This window comes from Coregonus clupeaformis, chromosome 19, assembly GCF_020615455.1.
Source record: "Coregonus clupeaformis isolate EN_2021a chromosome 19, ASM2061545v1, whole genome shotgun sequence".
Taxonomy (NCBI): Eukaryota; Metazoa; Chordata; class Actinopteri; order Salmoniformes; family Salmonidae; genus Coregonus; species Coregonus clupeaformis.
In genome coordinates, this window is record NC_059210.1 from 9429707 (window position 1) to 9450243 (window position 20537).

At 40.1% G+C, this 20537-nt stretch overlaps 1 protein-coding gene across 10 annotated transcripts in view; it reads right to left on the reverse strand.

Moving 5' to 3' along the window:
- Positions 1-7688: 7688 nt before the first annotated feature.
- The window catches only part of LOC121531608 (CUGBP Elav-like family member 2), a 53542-nt gene continuing 40693 nt past the window's right edge, over positions 7689-20537 (reverse strand). For 4 of the 10 annotated variants that reach the window (XM_041836904.2, XM_041836914.2, XM_041836910.2 and 1 more), the window contains exons 6-15: positions 19907-19986; positions 18323-18484; positions 17367-17466; positions 16687-16812; positions 15905-16063; positions 15044-15226; positions 14606-14623; positions 14036-14179; positions 13608-13786; positions 7689-12234 (exon numbers count right to left, since the gene is read on the reverse strand). In XM_041836904.2, coding sequence (XP_041692838.1) covers positions 13659-13786; positions 14036-14179; positions 14606-14623; positions 15044-15226; positions 15905-16063; positions 16687-16812; positions 17367-17466; positions 18323-18484; positions 19907-19986 — 1100 coding nt within the window. In that variant the 3' untranslated portion in view covers positions 7689-12234; positions 13608-13658. The remainder of the gene's footprint in view (positions 12235-13607; positions 13787-14035; positions 14180-14605; positions 14624-15043; positions 15227-15904; positions 16064-16686; positions 16813-17366; positions 17467-18322; positions 18485-19906; positions 19987-20537) is intronic. The other 6 variants (XM_041836905.2, XM_041836908.2, XM_041836906.2 and 3 more) reach the window with 6 other exon arrangements.

Below are 20537 nucleotides of genomic sequence, written 5' to 3' on the forward strand. Positions count from 1 at the left end.
GACTCAAAGCCACAAGAGGTTAGAACATATTTCAAACATTGCTTGTTAGAGGGAGGTAGTTGCAGAAACGTTGGAATGGTGATCTTCCTGGCCTTCCTTGACAACTGGTGTTGGTGTCCTGTAGGACTGGCAGTGTGTACCCAATGGTGCGTTCGGCTGCACGTATCACCTTCTGAAGAGCCCTGCGGTCCGCGGCGGTGGAGTTGCCGTACCAGGCTGTGATGCAGCCAGACAGTATGCTCTCAATGGTGTTCCTGTAGAACCCTGTGAGGGCCCTCGGGACAGGCCAAATTCCTTCAGCATCCTGTGTTTGACGAGTCGCTGTCGTGCGTTCTTCACTACGGTGTCTGTGTGGTTAGACCATTTCAGCTTCTCTGAGATGTGTACGCAGAGGAATTAGAAGTTATTGACCATCTCCACGGCGGCCCTGTTGATGAGGATGGTGGCTTGTCCAGCCTGGTTCCTCCTGAAGTCCACAATCAGCTCCTCTGTTTTGCTAACGTTGAGGGAGAGGTTGAGGGAGAAGTTGTTCTTGATAACTCATGTAGATATTTGCTATGTTTTATTTGAATGAAAAACACCATGATATATGAGTTGTGGTTTTGTAGGTGATCAGAGATGAGGGGACTGGGTTAGAAACAGTTCTTATTCAGTAAAATGTCCTTATGATTCATGCATCAAATACTGTATATTAACTGTAGTTACACTTGTCAACAGTAGATGGTGACAATGTATTTATGGCCTGTTTAACCTACAGCCTGTAGCTGTCTGAGTTGAGCTACAGCTGTTATCATTTTGAATCTCTCTTAACTTCCCTGTAGGAGATGATTGGTCATATGCAGAGCTATGAATTAGTTAGGCCAATGACGAGTAGGCCTAGCCTATAACGTATTTCTGTATTTAAAATATAATGAAAGCCAAAGGAAATTCTGATCACAAATACATAGGCTAGCCAACACACATCATTTCTTTCTGCAATCCCCTATATAGGTTTTCATCAAGGTAAGAGCTTCTAATCTTTGTCTAGTAGACCAATATCTAATATAATTGGCATAACATATTTCTCGGCATATGGTATCCTAATCTTTGAGTTAAAGGGAAAACATAATTTAGGCCTATGACTTTTGTGACACAACGTGACCTCGTAGTCTAACTGGCCCGCCAACGCAATTCTTTCTCTCTCTGTTTGGAAAAATCCATCATAATCAATAATGTAATCCCGAAGAACTAGGGTAAACCCAGGTTTTTCTCCAAAAGAAAATGTAGGCCTACCTACCTAGACTAATTATTGTAGGCTATAAATGATTCAATTCCAATCATATAGCAAATATTGATTTTATTAAGTTAAATTCTTCAATTCAGTTGCTTCCCATTCCGTTGTATAGATTCTAGAACACCCACTAGGTGTCCGTCTCGCTCTCTGTCTCAGGTCCAGCATGGATAAATTGAGAGACGAAGACGTTTCTGACGGATGTCCTGTCAGCGGACCCCAGTCACATCCTTCAGCATGTAGACGAGCAGAAACGGGTAACTTTACACGAATACAGGAATCTGCACATCTTCAGTAAATCAGCCCCGGATGATTCTATCATCCGTTTGCTGGATACACTCATCAGTAAGAACGGTGTGACCTGAGGTAAATCCTGAGGTAAATCCTGAGGTAAATCCTGAGGTAAATCCTGAGGTAAATCCTGGCCCTGTTCCATCAGCCAGACATCAGAACTACTTTCGCCAGACTGAAGAAAAGCAAACTGATGAGGTGTTATGCACTATTGTTATATAACGTAGCCACTATTCAATATCACAATACTTTTAAATCTTGTTGGGGGGTCTTTTAAAAGTTTTGTGTTTCAACTTCTGTTTTTTTTGTATGTACGTTGGTTGTTGTCTATGCTGCTCAAATAATGTCTTAATTAGAGCATAATACCGTTTTCTAATGTAATAACAACAACGATATTGCCCCGGCACCCAGCAACCCCAAACGCGGTGCCAACCACATCCTCCACAGTCCACACCCCAGGCCCAACCACAGGCCTCATTACCATACATACTGATTGAATCATGAACTATGTGTGCCGTTAGTAGAATTGTACATGAAATGTCTGACACCATTTTTTTGCCCTTGGAAGCCCCAATGGATAGACACACCATTATCATCGAGGACCACCAACGAGAACCACTTTGTAAACAAGTGTTTTAATGTTTCAGTGTTAACCTCTGCAAATACACAGCACATCTTACTGTATGATTTTACCAGATACATTCATTTTAATTTGTGAAGGGTTACACATCAAGTAACAAAGAATGTAAACTAGAGGACTCTGTCGGCCATTAACTTTGAGGCAAAACCTTATGGACTAATAAATGACATTATTGTTGTATTATTGTTTTTGTTAGGTTCAAACCTTCCAACCACTACTCTCCTATGAAAAATAAAAACCCTGGGAAGACGTCGATGAAGACATCACCTGGGGGAAAGACTATGAGAAAAACCACAGCATGTGGATACATCAAAGTTGAAGACAGGGGCCCAGGGGAAATACTTCCAAGCAGTTCTACAGCAAGCGGTTAGGCCGATGGACATTCTCATTTTGGAACCAGAGCAACGAAAACGTTTTTCAGGAGCCGAGAAGAGAGGGTAAATCAAACAGTATAATAAGCTTGATCGTGTCTGGTTTATAGTATAATAAGCTTGATCGTGTCTGGTTTATAGTATAATAAGCTTGATCGTGTCTGGTTTATAGTATAATAAGCTTGATCGTGTCTGGTTTATAGTATAATAAGCTTGATCGTGTCTGGTTTATAGTATAATAAGCTTGATCGTGTCTGGTTTATAGTATAATAAGCTTGATCTTGTCTGGTTTTATAGTATAATAAGCTTGATCGTGTCTGGTTTATAGTATAATAAGCTTGATCGTGTCTGGTTTATAGTATAATAAGCTTGATCTTGTCTGGTTTATAGTATAATAAGCTTGATCGTGTCTGGTTTATAGTATAATAAGCTTGATCGTGTCTGGTTTATAGTATAATAAGCTTGATCGTGTCTGGTTTATAGTATAATAAGCTTGATCGTGTCTGGTTTATAGTATAATAAGCTTGATCTTGTCTGGTTTATAGTATAATAAGCTTGATCGTGTCTGGTTTATAGTATAAAAGCTTGATCGTGTCTGGTTTATAGTATAATAAGCTTGATCTTGTCTGGTTTATAGTAAAATAAGCTTGATCGTGTCTGGTTTATAGTAAAATAAGCTTGATCGTGTCTGGTTTATAGGATAATAAGCTTGATCGTGTCTGGTTTATAGTATAATAAGCTTGATCGTGTCTGGTTTATAGTATAATAAGCTTGATCGTGTCTGGTTTATAGTATAATAAGCTTGATCGTGTCTGGTTTATAGTATAATAAGCTTGATCATGTCTGGTTTATAGTATAATAAGCTTGATCGTGTCTGGTTTATAGTATAATAAGCTTGATCTTGTCTGGTTTATAGTATAATAAGCTTGATCGTGTCTGGTTTATAGTATAAAAGCTTGATCGTGTCTGGTTTATAGTTTAATAAGCTTGATCTTGTCTGGTTTATAGTAAAATAAGCTTGATCGTGTCTGGTTTATAGGATAATAAGCTTGATCGTGTCTGGTTTATAGTATAATAAGCTTGATCGTGTCTGGTTTATAGTATAATAAGCTTGATCGTGTCTGGTTTATAGTATAATAAATTTGATCGTGTCTGGTTTATAGTATAATAAGCTTGATCGTGTCTGGTTTATAGTATAATAAGCTTGATCTTGTCTGGTTTATAGTATAATAAGCTTGATCATGTCTGGTTTATAGTATAATAAGCTTGATCGTGTCTGGTTTATAGTATAATAAGCTTGATCTTGTCTGGTTTTATAGTATAATAAGCTTGATCTTGTCTGGTTTATAGTATAATAAGCTTGATCGTGTCTGGTTTATAGTATAATAAGCTTGATCGTGTCTGGTTTATAGTATAATAAGCTTGATCGTGTCTGGTTTATAGTATAATAAGCTTGATCGTGTCTGGTTTATAGTATAATAAGCTTGTTCGTGTCTGGTTTATAGTATAATAAGCTTGATCGTGTCTGGTTTATAGTATAATAAGCTTGATCGTGTCTGGTTTATAGTATAATAAGCTTGATCGTGTCTGGTTTATAGTATAATAAGCCTGATCGTGTCTGGTTTATAGTATAATAAGCTTGATCGTGTCTGGTTTATAGTATAATAAGCTTGATCGTGTCTGGTTTATAGTATAATAAGCTTGATCGTGTCTGGTTTATAGTATAATAAGCTTGATCGTGTCTGGTTTATAGTATAATAAGCTTGATCGTGTCTGGTTTATAGGATAATAAGCTTGATCGTGTCTGGTTTATAGGATAATCAGCTTGATCGTGTCTGGTTTATAGGATAATAAGCTTGATCGTGTCTGGTTTATAGGATAATAAGCTTGATCGTGTCTGGTTTATAGGATAATAAGCTTGATCGTGTCTGGTTTATAGTATAATAAGCTTGATCTTGTCTGGTTTATAGTATAATAAGCTTGATCGTGTCTGGTTTATAGTACAATAAGCTTGATCGTGTCTGGTTTATAGTATAATAAGCTTGATCGTGTCTGGTTTATAGTACAATAAGCTTGATCTTGTCTGGTTTATAGTATAATAAGCTTGATCTTGTCTGGTTTATAGTAAAATAAGCTTGATCGTGTCTGGTTTATAGTATAATAAGCTTGATCGTGTCTGGTTTATAGTACAATAAGCTTGATCGTGTCTGGTTTATAGTACAATAAGCTTGATCGTGTCTGGTTTATAGTATAATAAGCTTGATCGTGTCTGGTTTATAGTATAATAAGCTTGATCTTGTCTGGTTTATAGTATAATAAGCTTGATCGTGTCTGGTTTATAGTATAAAAGCTTGATCGTGTCTGGTTTATAGTATAATAAGCTTGATCTTGTCTGGTTTATAGTAAAATAAGCTTGATCGTGTCTGGTTTATAGTATAATAAGCTTGATCGTGTCTGGTTTATAGTATAATAAGCCTGATCGTGTCTGGTTTATAGTATAATAAGCTTGATCTTGTCTGGTTTATAGTATAATAAGCTTGATCGTGTCTGGTTTATAGTATAATAAGCTTGATCTTGTCTGGTTTATAGTATAATAAGCTTGATCGTGTCTGGTTTATAGTATAATAAGCTTGATCGTGTCTGGTTTATAGGATAATAAGCTTGATCGTGTCTGGTTTATAGTATAATAAGCTTGATCGTGTCTGGTTTATAGTATAATAAGCTTGATCGTGTCTGGTTTATAGTATAATAAGCTTGATCTTTTCTGGTTTATAGTATAATAAGCTTGATCGTGTCTGGTTTATAGTATAATAAGCTTGATCTTTTCTGGTTTATAGTATAATAAGCTTGATCGTGTCTGGTTTATAGTATAATAAGCTTGATCTTTTCTGGTTTATAGTATAATAAAGCTTGATCGTGTCTGGTTTATAGTATAATAAGCTTGATCTTTTCTGGTTTATAGTATAATAAGCTTGATCGTGTCTGGTTTATAGTATAATAAGCTTGATCTTGTCTGGTTTATAGTATAATAAGCTTGATCGTGTCTGGTTTATAGGATAATAAGCTTGATCGTGTCTGGTTTATAGTATAATAAGCTTGATCGTGTCTGGTTTATAGTATAATAAGCTTGATCGTGTCTGGTTTATAGTATAATAAGCTTGATCTTTTCTGGTTTATAGTATAATAAGCTTGATCGTGTCTGGTTTATAGTATAATAAGCTTGATCTTTTCTGGTTTATAGTATAATAAGCTTGATCGTGTCTGGTTTATAGTATAATAAGCTTGATCTTTTCTGGTTTATAGTATAATAAGCTTGATCGTGTCTGGTTTATAGTATAATAAGCTTGATCTTTTCTGGTTTATAGTATAATAAGCTTGATCGTGTCTGGTTTATAGTATAATAAGCTTGATCGTGTCTGGTTTATAGTATAATAAGCCTGATCGTGTCTGGTTTATAGTATAATAAGCTTGATCGTGTCTGGTTTATAGAATAATAAGCTTGATCGTGTCTGGTTTATAGTATAATAAGCTTGATCGTGTCTGGTTTATAGTATAATAAGCTTGATCGTGTCTGGTTTATAGTATAATAAGCTTGATCGTGTCTGGTTTATAGTATAATAAGCTTGATCGTGTCTGGTTTATAGTATAGGTTTATAGTATAATGCTTGATCGTGTCTGGTTTATAGTATAATAAGCTTGATCGTGTCTGGTTTATAGTATAATAAGCTTGATCGTGTCTGGTTTATAGTATAATAAGCTTGATCGTGTCTGGTTTATAGTATAATAAGCTTGATCGTGTCTGGTTTATAGTATAATAAGCTTGATCGTGTCTGGTTTATAGTATAATAAGCTTGATCGTGTCTGGTTTATAGTATAATAAGCTTGATCGTGTCTGGTTTATAGTACAGGTGTAATATTGACTGTCTGTCTCTTTCTTCAGTAAAGTTGAAGGGAATCTCATTCGAGAAACTTGGAGTAAACAAGTACAAAGAGGGGATAAAGTTCACAAACAAATCCAAATTGACTTTCATGAAAGGGAAAAAGACTACAGATGGAACCCACTGCTGAGAAAATATAACATTTTGATGAATGGTGTTAGACCAACTGTCTGTCAGAACATGCTCTCTCACCGACTGTGACAGTGTGGCGTTCAATGTCCAGACCAGAGACAATTAATGAATTACCTACTTGCCTACATTGTGTAAATACACATTTTATTTTAAGTAGCCATTAGAGCGCCACAGTGATACCAATCATTAGAAAGGAAATTGAGTAGCTACAGGTCGACTGTGTATTAGCCTATAGTTTGAAATAATTATTCCAACATAGCATGTAGCCTAGTGCGGTCTACACAGTGCATTGGGCAAAACAACCTGCATTTTAAACCTTACTTTGCTTCTTAATGTTCATTTAGTAGCCAGCTCCACCTCTGGGCAGCCAACTTATTTCCATAGCAGGCTGTGTTCCTGATACTATATAACCTATTAGTAACCGAATACATCGGAATGTAATAATTGTTTTTGAAATGTGTACTTTTAGACAAATATTACCCCGATTTGGTCTAGTCCTTTACTCTTTCGGCCCTGTGAAGTGGCCACTTGTCATCTAGAATGACTTGTTTTTAAAATAGTCACGTGGTTGTCATCCATGGTACACTGCACGTGCCGGCCTCGGTCTTTCTGAGCAGAGTCCAATGATGTATAAACACAATAGCCTTGTCCCATAGTGTGGCAATGGGTACTTCCAGTTGTTCATGGCCCTTATTCAGTAGTGCTAACGCTGATGTTCTTGCAGTTCAGTCGTTAGTAGATACCAAGGTATTTGGTGGCATCCTCAGACGACGGAGTACTTTACCTGTGGGGCTTCTTTTGAACAAACAGAACACACAAATCACTCATGGCCCCCAAATATGTTACATCCATAGGCTACTGTATATTAGTTTACTGGTATATTATTACTCAAATTATAAATCAGCAAACGCTTGGAAACAAAATAAATAAGCAAAGAGAAGGACAATGGAGAGAAACAAGTTAGGGAGACAGACACTGGGGAGTTTGTAAATGTTGTCACAACACTGGACAGGCACTGGGACTACACAACACACAGACACATTGAATATTAGGGGGAAATGGTTTAATTTTGGAGACAGAGGCAAAGAAACACCACACATGAACAAACATTTACCAAATAAAACACTCTGATTTCCAACTACACACCACTGCTTCTATGGGAAAAATAGAAATATCTACCGACGGGTAAAAAGGAAAAAGCCCAGAAACTAAAACAAATAATTAACTTTCTATTAAACTAAGACATTTATCTATCCATACAAGTTGTCTATAATAAGCCCAGATGGTCGTTTTTAATAACCACGTGGACTGCGAGCACAGCACTAACATGAAACTGACCAAGGTTTTAGAGGATCCCCACCCCCAAAAGTAGAAACTGAATAAAGTAGTGAGGAACGTGTAGAAAGCAAGTTAATGAAATCAAAATGAAGGTTATTTATTTAAGAAACAAAAACGTACTACCAGAAATGTTATCATTGACGACCATCAAGAAGCCAAACTCAACACTATCACATTCAAGGCCTTAGAGAGGACAGACATTTTTTTTCCAATATATATTTTTTTCTTTAATTATTTCCAATATAAAAAAAAAAGCTTCACTGGTACAAAATACATATGCACAGCCAGTATTGTAGAAATTGGAAAGAGCCAGTTTTTTTCGTCATTTCGTTTTTTTCAAATCCCACCCAAGTTTCAAAGGTTTAATTAAAAACAGAAAATCACTACTGTAATAATGTTTTACAGATAAGATCAACATGAAGATGCACCACGACTTTGGCTTTTCTCAAGACAACACAAACATCTATCAAATAATTTATGTGGAGAAGAACATGAACAAAGTCGTCCTATCAATTATGAATCATCAGATAAGACAAATGGTACAGAAAGAGGACAGAGATGTTTGACCAAGACAACATCTAAGAGAAGCAAAGCTACCACTCACTTAGCACTTCAGAGTATGAGAGAACAGAAAAACCGTGACCAGTGATAGAGATACTGAGTGAAGTCCCAAGTGGCACCGTATTTCCCTGCATAGTGCACTACTTTTGAACAGATTCATAGGTCCTGGTCAAAAGTAGTGCACTATGTAGGGAAATACGGTGCCATTTGGAATGAGTAATTAAAAATGAATGTTGTGACGGAAGCCCCCGAAGTGAGTTTCTAGCTCCTATACCCTGACCCATGTGTGATTTTATATTGTGCTTATATTTCAACATTTACGGTAACACTTTACAATACAGTTGTATAACTACCCATTATAATCAATTAAATATTTACTAACATTTGTTAACAGTTCGTTGTAGCCTACATAACAAATTGTTTTACAAACGGTCTTATAGTTAATTTTAATAACATGCCACACTTCCCAGGTTTTGGTTGATGTGAAAAAGGATATTACTATTCTATAATCAATAAATCAAATCAATATACAATAACATTACCATTTTACCTGACAACTAGGCATTCATATTATATCAATACACTGTCTGTGACCGTACCGCAAAGCACTCAACTTTGTCCACTCACTAACAGGGGGATTTGTCTTCAAAAGGTTTAGGGTGTTTATTGTACAATAATAATATTCACAAATTACTTGCCAATGTGTTAAAATTCAGTAAATCACGTACCATTTGAACCAATAACGCGACACAAAGTGGAAAACAACACATCAGCGGGTGACTTAGCCTTCATGACACACTGGTATCTATATTATAACAAAAGCAAACTGAGCGTTCCTAACTGCAGCATATCTCTAGTCCTTAAACCAAGGCCTACTAGCATCTGGATAGGCAGTTTCTAGACATATGGCACTGAGTTTTGTATTGCATTTGGATAGAAAAACGCACTGCAGAAAGCACATTCTCCATCATAGTCAACATAAAATATTGTTTATTAGTGGTACCTTGGTAGTTCTGGGAAGTGCCACCAACCCATGCTTCAAAAACAAACAGATTAGCAAAAAAATGTACATTTCCCCCAATATTATATAACGGACAAAATCAAAAATCACTCCCATTCAACAGACACTTCAAAACTCCTCAGGTGCTGCTAGAACCTCCTAGATAAAACGGGTGCCATCTTGGGTGATTTGTAAGTTTTAAAAAAACTAAACAAAAACGGCAAAAAAAAAATATGCATTTTGTGGCTTGTTAATCCCAAATCTGTTGAGAAAGACACGGTAGGCAGTGCTTGCATCTTCCACACACAGCTGAATCTCAAACACAAAGGACCCTGAGTTGACAACCCTTGTTTAGCGCCTTCTGGGTCGTATTCATAAAGCGTATCAGAGTAGGAGTACTGAACTAGGATCAGTTTTCGACTTTGTATCATATAAATGAATAAGATTACATGAACAGGGGGGACCTGATCCTAGACGCTTTGTGAATATGGGACCAAGTACGCATGTTTTTGGGGAACCTTTCTTTGGGGGCGGTGATCGAGATGCAGGGGCTGGATGTAAATTATTTGAGCTGTCCCATCATCTTTTCAGTACAACTGACAGAAAGTAGGCTAGTCCATTATCATCCAATAAAAGACACTTCTGATCTGAGTAGTAAACTTTATGCCGAAACATGGAATGCTTTTGTAAACCAACACTTTTGGTGGGGGGGGGGTAGGTTCAGCAGTGTTAACACATAGATACTGTGTGACCGTTTTGAATAGAAAATTACTTTTTTTCTTCTTAAACGTGTGATTTCAACTATCTTATCACCAACAAATACATTTTTGTGTGTGTGTGTGTGTGTGTGTGAGAGAGAGAGAGAGAGATCGAATAAACATTCCCCTGTGTGCGATTTCACGTTCAGGGGCTCCCAGTGTTCTTACTGTCACAGAACAAAGTGTGTGTTTGAGGAAAATTGGGCACTCACATGAAAGCATATTGTAAGAACTTAAAAAACACTGAGTTTGACACATGGGCACTTTAAACAAAAACGCCTCGTCTGTCTTCTGTGGTAATGGACATTATCTTGCAATATGAGGCATCCATACTAGACAAAAACATCAATTTCTGAAATTAATTCTCAACAAGAAATTCACAAAAAATTCTCAAGACCTTAAGAATTTAACACTAAATTTAAACTATTTTCTTTTAATGTAGGAAAAAAAATGAAAATCAAAATGTAGTCAATATATTCCCCAAGATGAGACAATGACAATCTACTTAACTGATGTGTCCACCCCCCCAAAAAATACATTTTTGCAGAGGTTAAAATAGCAAATAACCCAGAAAGGAATTCTGACAACACATGTAAGTAACATCACCACTAGTAAATTAGTAATTTTTTTTGAAAGGCTGTGTTGTGTTGATCGAGCAAACAGATTTTTTTTTGTTGTTGTTCCACTTAAAAATGGAATACACTTAAAGACCCTAGATGACGTTACAACATAATCTACAAAAGAACCCCAAAGTTAACCTGGGTTTCTGTTTTACTTAGCTTTAAACTTCTATAGATTCAATGGTATAAAATATAGGTAATCTAAGTGTGCATTTAAACCACAGATTGTCTATTTGTGAATCAGTTCTAAAAAAGTTCAGACTCATGTAGGTAGTCATTTCCCCTAGTAATCAAGAGCAAATCTACCTCTATTGTGCCGTCAATATTTTTGAAAAAATAAAGCAAAATAGGTAAATACACATATTTTCGTTAATGAAAGCCAAGAGTCTCTTTTTAAAACAGCCTTGGTGACAAAATGGAAAATGTGAAAAACCTAAACAGAGCACTGAGGGGCATTCTGGTTGATAATCAGACTTGTTTTTAAAAGTGTTGCGAGTCAAGTGGTCTTAGGGTGCGCGTCTGAAATGGAACCCTATTCCCTACATAGTGCACTACTTTTGACTAGAGCCCAGGGCCCGGGTCAAAAGTGGTGCGCTACATTGGAGATGGGGTGCGATTTTGGACACAGCATTATTTTGTTGTTTCAGAAGCAGACATATTGCTAATGGCACAAAGCAGCACAGCACTGTGCTAGTCCCTGTATTCAAACTTTCAAGTGAACTTTATACTGAGAGAGAAGAGGTAAAAAGAAACAAGCAACAGAAACAAGCAAATTACAAAATAATTAAAAAAAAACAATCCCACAGGCTTTTAAAACAAGTTTTTTTTTTTTTTGCATTCGCAAGTTTTTTTTTACAAATTCAAAGTATTTTAAATGAAATGACCGCAGGTAAGATTTCACATTGATTTTGCTTGACCGACCTCCCCTCACATTTGATACAGGAAAAAACAAACAAAAAGTTACATGCAAAAAAATCAGGACTGTATCCAAAATGACAGCATATTCCCTATATAGTGCAGTAATTTGCACTGGTCAAAAAGGCTCTGGCCAGAAGTAGTGCATTGTATAGGTAACTGGGTGCCATTTTGGACGCACCCAATCATGTTGAGCTAAGGTCAAATGTCATAGGTCAAAAGGTCAGCGGGGTGTGTGGCCAGGTAGCCTATTGGTCAGGTGAGCTTTAGAGCGGCATCAAAGAGCCAATGGTGGGAGGATGATGAGGAGTAGCCGGGAGGAAGAGGAGTTTGGAGTTGGCTTTCAACACCATGAGGACATGCTAGGCTAACGATGAGCAAACAGGCATGAAGATTTGTTCTAAAAAAAAGGGAAGAAAAAACACGGAGAGAGATGTAGAGAGAGATGTAGAGAGAGAGATGTAGAGAGAGAGAGAGAGAGAGAGATGTAGAGCGAGAGAGAGATGAGAGCGAGAGAGAGATGAGCAAGAGAGAGAGATGTAGAGCGAGAGATGTAGAGAGAGAGATGTAGAGAGAGAGATGTAGAGAGAGAGATGTAGAGAGAGAGAGATGTAGAGAGAGAGACAGAGAGATGTAGAGAGAGAGAGAGAGATGTAGAGAGAGAGAGATGTAGAGAGAGAGAGATGTAGAGAGAGAGATGTAGAGAGAGAGAGAGAGAGAGAGAGAGAGAGAGGTGTAGAGAGAGAGAGAGATGTAGAGAGAGAGAGATGTAGAGAGAGAGATGTAGAGAGAGAGAGAGAGAGAGAGAGAGGTGTAGAGAGAGAGATGTAGAGAGAGAGAGAGAGAGATGTAGAGAGAGAGAGAGAGAGAGAGAGAGATGTAGAGAGAGAGAGAGAGAGAGAGAGGTGTAGAGAGAGAGATAAGTTAGACAGAGCCACAGCACAAGAACCTTTCAACCATGAGGCACAATCAACCAACAACTGCCAGTCACCACACATAGCATTAACTGCAAATCGGGGATGATCTTTCCCCACACACAAAACAATACACAGGTTTGACACAGGAAATGACATCACCAGATTAGGAAATGACATCACTAGATGTATGGTAGAGAGACTCAGACATACACTGATCCATCTCCAGTCAGTCCCTTTAGGGAAGACTTGGACAGATGGATGGAATGATTGGAAGAAGTTAATTAAGAAAGAGCGATGAGAGCAGAGGTAGCCCCAGCAGCTTGACATGGCTTAGATTAAGAGAGAAAGAATGCGAGAAAAAGGTGGAAGCAGAGAGAGAAAGTAAACAGGAGCTTCACATAGAGATCAATGCGACAGACTGAAGACCAAAAGCTCAGAAAATCTGACAGAATCAAGCCTGTGTGTCTGATCCTTAGTCAACCTGTATTTTAAACCTTGTAGAGGTAATGAAACCGTATGATCCCTCTTTTATATCACACGACACAAAAATACTCCCTTGAACATTGGCTCCATCGATAGCTATAAATAATCATATAAATTATAACACTTTATACGACTCAAAAATGACACGATGAAACTGTGAAAGGAATGGATGGGTGTAATAATAAACATTGTAGAGAGATAAGATCGTAACGTTAAGAGAATAATCGTCGACGACCCCCCTGTGGTGAGAGTTGGTATGACACCCACAGCCCCTTTCCACCATACCCCAGTGAAATAAGTCTCTGCTGTGGCGATCGGGTGGCCTCGGCTCTAGTCGTGGGTTGGCTAGCTGGTTGGGTAGACTTAGACTTACCCTAGCATTGCTAACACAGAGCCAGGGGGAAGGCCCCTGCCCTGGGTACGATCAGTAGGGTTTGCTGTCGTTCTTGGAGCGCTTCAGCTGCACCTTGAGCCTCTTCATGCCGATCTGGAAGCCGTTCATGGCCTGGATGGCGGCCTGCGCAGACACCGGATTGTCGTAGCTGACGAACCCTGAGGAATGGACGAGGGAAAGGTAAATACTAGTAAACAGCTATTAAAGTTATATTAAGCATGCAAGTTAGCGAGAGAGCTGTGTCTGTGGTAAACTAAACTCTTATGTAAGCAATAAAACATTGATCTATGCATTTTAGAATTGGAGCAACAAAAAGAGAACACTTCTGGAATTTTACGATGGCCTGTATCTATCCATCCATCTATCTCTATGCTCATGTTTAGGGGGTCGAAGACGACCATACGTACCGAAGCACTTGCTCAGATTGGTCTGTTTGTCAATGAAGACTTTGGCAGAGACGACGTTTCCAAAAGGCATGAACATCTGAAGGACATCCTGGTCTCCAAACTCCTGGGGCAGGTGATATATGAACAGGTTAGCCCCCTCAGGACCTGTGGGAAGAGAGGAGAGAGAGACTAAGGTCAATGGAGGAAACATTTTGACAGATCAAGAAACACCAAAGCACACCTACGGCCATCAGACTGACCTGGGTTCAAAACAGTATTTGAAATCTTTCCAATACTTAAATCGAGCTCGCCTAGCGCAATGGAATAGTCCCAAAAGTGCAAAGCCTGCCCAACTGGCACTCAAGGGCTCCCTGGTAAAATCTCCCATAGGTACAGATCTAGGACCAGTTTACCCTCCCCCAAACCTAACCGTAACCATTAGTGGGGTAAAAGCAAAACTGACCCAAGATTAAAGTTTAGGGGTTAACTTACCATACTCGTGGCAGGCTCAAGGAAATGCTCAAAGTATTTGAAAGAAAGCCAATACTACCTGAACCCAGGTGTGGTTAGTGTGACTGTGGACTGACTCACCCTCCTTCTGGCTCCTGGCTAAAGGAGCAATGAAGGAGAGGACGCAGTTTTTTAAAGTTTAATTTTTTTTGAAAGAGAGAATGATGTGGTACTCAGTAAACATGCGACTCTGTGCCCTTCGGTTAATCAATTATCTTCTTTAAATGTCATACACCTTTTTAGGTGCCCAGCGCATATGGGCTTACAGGGCACTCGGAAACACACACGTCAATTTAAAGGGATCCCAATGGAAATAAGTAATTTACTTTGTGTTATCCTAGACAAGCTTGAAATTGTATGTACGGTCCACATATGTTCGATTCCCACGGGGGAACCAGTACGAAAAAAAAAGTATGAAAATGTATGCACTCACTACTATAAGTCGCTCTGGATAAGAGCGTCTGCTAAATGACTACAACACAAAACAATAATTGGTAAATGGTGTGGCCTGAAACCCACCCTCCTTCTGGCTCCCGCCGGCTGCTCCCTGCAGTAAGGACTGGCTGTAGAGGGAAGGCAGGGCGGAGGCAGTGTACTGCTGCATCCCTGAGTAGGCCTGGGTCAGGGCATCCATGGAGCTCGCCCCAGAGCCGTTGGCCATCGAGGCCCCCAGACCCCCATTCATAGCAGCCATACCTAACACAGTAGACGGAAACATAGAATTTATTTTTGACAATTCAAAAATAGAGATTATATCCACGCAAGTGGATACAACAGCCAGACAGGCTTTGACACCTAGTCCTTTCTACCGTACAGTAGGGCCGGGACGATACCAGTATCGCGATACTCATTATTAGTATTGTGGCAAGCAAACAAAACACGAAGCAGATTTAACTTATTTAGGAAAACAGCCCTAATGTTGGAAACTAACATTATGTTGTCATCTAGAGTCACATTGATTTATTTTCTGGCTATAGCACACTATATTTTATACAGCAGGTTTTTAAAAGGACCAAAGAGTGGTCTGCTTCGTGTTTTCATTTTTGCCATGGGAAAAAAAATAGTGCAATGCTGGTATCGTCCGGGCCCTACCGTACAAGACTGGCATTCGTGTAGTCATACATTTGAGATTCAATGAGGACTATAGTGGCTGGGTTCCCAGACACCAGCCTGGTCCTGGACTAAAAACAGATTTTTTATGGAGATTCTCCAAAGCATTCGTTTTGGTCCTGGACCAGGCAATCTGTGGCCGTGAAACCAGGCAGATATCTAAAGAAGCCTGATCACCAACAGAATGAAGGTATGATTTGAAAGACGGAAACAACAAACAGGGTTGAAGAAAAGGTAGTAAAGTCATGTTTTCTTTAGTGCGGTACTCACTCAGGGCGTACTCACCGCTGACCCCCCCAGTGAGGGCGTTGAGATTGTTGAGACCCATGGAGGCCCCCGCCAGGCCCCCGCCGAGGCCCTGGGTCAGGCCCAGAGAGGCCAGGGTGTTCATGGCTGCACCTGCGCTGGAACCTGCTGTCTGGCCTGCTGCTGGGGAGAGATCACCGTTAGGTAAACAGAGACTCACTCACTCCACAAACTAATCTATCAATTCAACTGATTAACTCACATAGTCGTAAGTAAATTAAAGATGACAAAAAGCAAATAAGCTATAGCGTATAGTGGTTCCCCAATAGGCGGCCTGCGGGCCGGTGAATTTATTTGGGAGGCCAAGTCTTATTTTATTATAGTTTTCGTTGTTGGAAATAAAATACAAAAATCACCAGGAAATCAGCTCAAAGTGATTTTAATTGAGGAAATCAATTCAAGTATTCCCACACATAAATAGAGGCATATGTGATCGTATCCCAATGTAATGAAGGATTGAAATTATTCTGTTTATCACAAATACAATATCTGTTTGGGATTGCAGTGTTATTTATAACTATGTTCCTGCCCTCCCGACCATCCGCTCAAGGAAAGATCAGCCCACAGCTGAATGTAACTGGGGACCTGTGGTGGATCGGATATAATCCAGGCAAAATGCAAATGAACGACACTTGTAGTTGTAATCTTTTGGTGGGTGGCGACTTTTTAATAACACAAAAGTAAAAATGAGAGAAACTGGGTTCGGACTACCTAGACGTAAAAGGAACGTGCTGTACCATATTTACCTGAGTTGTAGAGATTACCTAAAGCTCCGTTGGCTGACAGGGCGTTGGTGGAGCCGCCTGAGTTCTGGGCTGCAGAGGCGGCAGCAGCTAACGTGGCCAGGTTCTGCAGCTGCAGCTGGTTCACACCTGGAAGAGGAGACAGAGGGAGATGTTTAACGTCGTCCTCATTATAAGAAGTAATATTGTCATGATCAGCTAACATGGCTGGAACAGGGGAGGAGAGATAATTGATATACCTCGATAAATACAACTAAGAACAGATTCCTATTTGCAATGAAAACCGAGAGGGGGGAAATGGAGCTGCATCAGCTGTCCTTATGGGAGACCAGAAGAGTGGAATCATCGGCTTACAGAAGATGGCAAGAAGAAGCTGACTTCATATCATTGACATAACAGGAAAACAAGTGACCTTAGCACACTGCCTTGAGGCACTCCACAGGTTTTTGGATATTCACCCCTCTAAGTTTGTCCCCAGCAGACTTGTGTCTCCTAGAATAGCTACTCTGATTAATCTTCCCAACGATGATCTCATTCAAGGGTAAAGTGATGTTAGTAGTTGTGAAACTATGTGGGAGTGAAACACTGAGTCAGAAGGTTGTTTACATGAACAGTTGTCTGTTTGTTTAATCGAAGTGGGATGGAGTTATGGGGAACGGGAACAGGGACAGTGATTGACTCACCTCCTAGTCTCTGCATGCCACCAAAACTACTCTGGTTACCAAAACTACTCTGGTTACCAAAACTACTCTGGTTACTGGTAGCTGTCGCCTGTTGGAGCAACTGTGAAAGAAAGAGAAAGAGTGAGTTCTAGAACAATAGGAGATACTTGTGCTCTTTCTCAATTAGTTTAGTCTTTCCATGATTCCTCGCGTCCTCTCTCCTCAAAACTCATTGGAGGAGAAGGTCCGAGGGGAGGGACCTTGGATCTCCTCCTCAAATACGGTTTGAGAAAAAGGCTAGGAGAGATGACAAGGAACCGAGGAAAAACAAATTGAGAAAGAGTCCATTACTTCTCAATGCCATGCTTTCCAACAATGATAAACTGTGTATATTTATGAACAAAGTATATTGATGGTTTCCACTTACTGACAGGCATTGTGGTGCGAGGCCTCCCAGCCTGGCCAACCCTGTGGTGCACTATAGTGTACTATGGTGTGTACTTACTGCCAGGTTACTGTTATGTACTATAGTGTAATTAGTGCCAGGTACTGTGGTGAGGCCTACCAGGTTACTGTGGTGTACTATAGAATACTATGTTAAGGTGTACTTACTGCCAGGTTACTGTTATGTACTATAGTGTAATTAGTGCCAGGTACTGTGGTGAGGCCTACCAGGTCACTGTGGTGTACTATAGAGTACTATGTTAAGGTGTACTTACTGCCAGGTTACTGTTATGTACTATAGTGTAATTAGTGCCAGGTACTGTGGTGAGGCCTACCAGGTCACTGTGGTGTACTATAGAGTACTATGGAGTATTAAGCAGGGTTGGGGTCAATTCCATTTAAATTCCAGTCAATTCAGGAAGTACACTGAAATTGCAATTCTCCTCAACGCTTTTCAAATGAGTAAAATGTGGAATTGGAATTTGGTTTACTTTCTGAATTGACCCCCAACCCTGGTATTAAGGCGTACTTACAGCCAGGTACTGTGGTGTGAGGCCTCCCAGCCCTGCCAGGTTTCCCCAGGTGGAGGCGCTGTTGAGCTGCTGCATCTGTTGGGCCATCTGCTGCTGCAGGCGCCGCTGCTCCTTGTCCCTCTGAGTGTCCGCAAACTTACACACCATGGGGGAAGTGCAGCCCTGTAGTGGGGGAGGGGGAGGGCTAGATGTCACCCAGTGAAGTTCACACACTGTCACGTACAGAGACACTATCACAGAGTAAAATCTGCAAGGTCATTTGTCAGGAATCCCCATTTGTAGGGGATGGACTATCCTGTGGTAAACTGGGAAATGTATTTCTTTAAATAAACTTGTCAAAGTGTTGCATTCAAATCGTAAACAAACACACTGCCATGCACGACAAAGCCAGGCAACGTTCCACAGACAGAACCAGGAAGGGATAATGTTCAGACAGACAGACAATTACACTTTTTAACAATGGAGGGTATGGCTCAAAACGAGGATTGGGGCGGAAGGGAGGGACTGAGGCTGAGGAGAGTCGACTCCACACACACAAACACACACACACACGGATGTGTACGTCCAAGTCATGACATAACTAGATAAGACATTTTGCCACAACAAAACTCATACATAGCATAGCGCTGTATTCTTCTGTAACAGACAGACATTACAAGGCAGATATTGACGGGTCACTGGAGAGACCAGACGGAGACATGCGGAGGGTATCTGTGTTAGAGAGCCAGACGAGGGAACTAGGCTTGACAGGAAATGACTTTCAACACTAGTCGCACCTCCCGTAGGACCAGGGGGTAACAGACAGTAAAAGGGACTACTAGGGTTGTAAAATGCCTGGAAATGTTCCCAAAAATCCCCAGAAAACCCAGTCACAGGATGCATGGAATCATGAGGGAACGCTTCAACCGTGACTTCTGGAAAACCTGGGAATTGTTAAAACATTTCCAGAATTTCACCATTTTATAGCAACCCTCAAAAAGGGTGCCACCATTAGTGGGACCTAGTTCTAATCTCCGAGGTCCAGAGATGAGTTGGGTTTAATGAGTTGTTCCTAATTAGGGATCGGTTGGATGCTTCACTAGGGAGCCGCTGACATGTTGGCCGTCACATTACTTCTGCTCCAGTTACTAAGCACTGAACTGATCCAACAGGAATACTGGCCCAGTTCCTAAGCACTGAACTGATCCAACAGGAATACTGGCCCAGTTCCTAAGCACTGAACTGCTCCAACAGGAATACTGGCCCAGTTCCTAAGCACTGAACTGATCCAACAGGAATACTGGCCCAGTTACTAAGCACTGAACTGCTCCAACAGGAATACTGGCCCAGTTTTGAACGGATTTAGCGGGACAGATACTCAAATACAGTAGCCTATATTTCAGTTAACGCCCTATTCGATAGAGTGGAGTCTATGTTCTACCATGTTTAACGTTGGTAAACACTTGTGTAAGAGGTTGTAGGGTGCTTTGCAACTGACACGTCACATTATCAATACATTTGTGGGATATTATGGATTCATTAGGCTTCCTCTAAAACAGATTAAAAAAATTAATAAATACAAATATGTGCTAAGGGATACAGTACCTCCATAGTCTGAGAGTGATGCATGGTTTTGATTGCATTCGCAGCCTGAGCCCTGGTAGAAAATGTGATAAACGCACAGCCTGTAGGGGAGGGGGAACAAGAGGGGGGACAAAGAAGAAACAAAACCAGACAAAAAAAGGTATTTGGACACGTCGTTATGAAACGTTACACATTACACAGTAACACAGTAGCAGAATGAACGGCACTCCAAGCACACCGACAGAAGAGACCGCTCTCACTGGTTAGTACATGGAAGAAAGAACACAACGACAACAGTCACAACAACAACAATCACGGTGACGTAACAGTAACGGACGTATTATATCACAATTAAGAGAAGCTGAGGATGGGGCGACGGGGTGAATGTGATAACTAACACAACACACTATGGATGGGGGTAACTGAAATGTAGAGATATCGGCATAGAAACGGCATGGCAACATCACATGCTACAATGACAGACACTCAACACGGCTAATATCTAACGACAGGGCGCAGTGACAGTTTGAGCTGTGTTCTGCATGTTCTGCTCTGCTTTCCACTCATTGGCTTTTATGGCGTCTTCTGCGGCACAGACAGACAGATAGAAGTTGCGGCAGGCGGAGAGGAATAATCCCATCCTTTGTGGAGC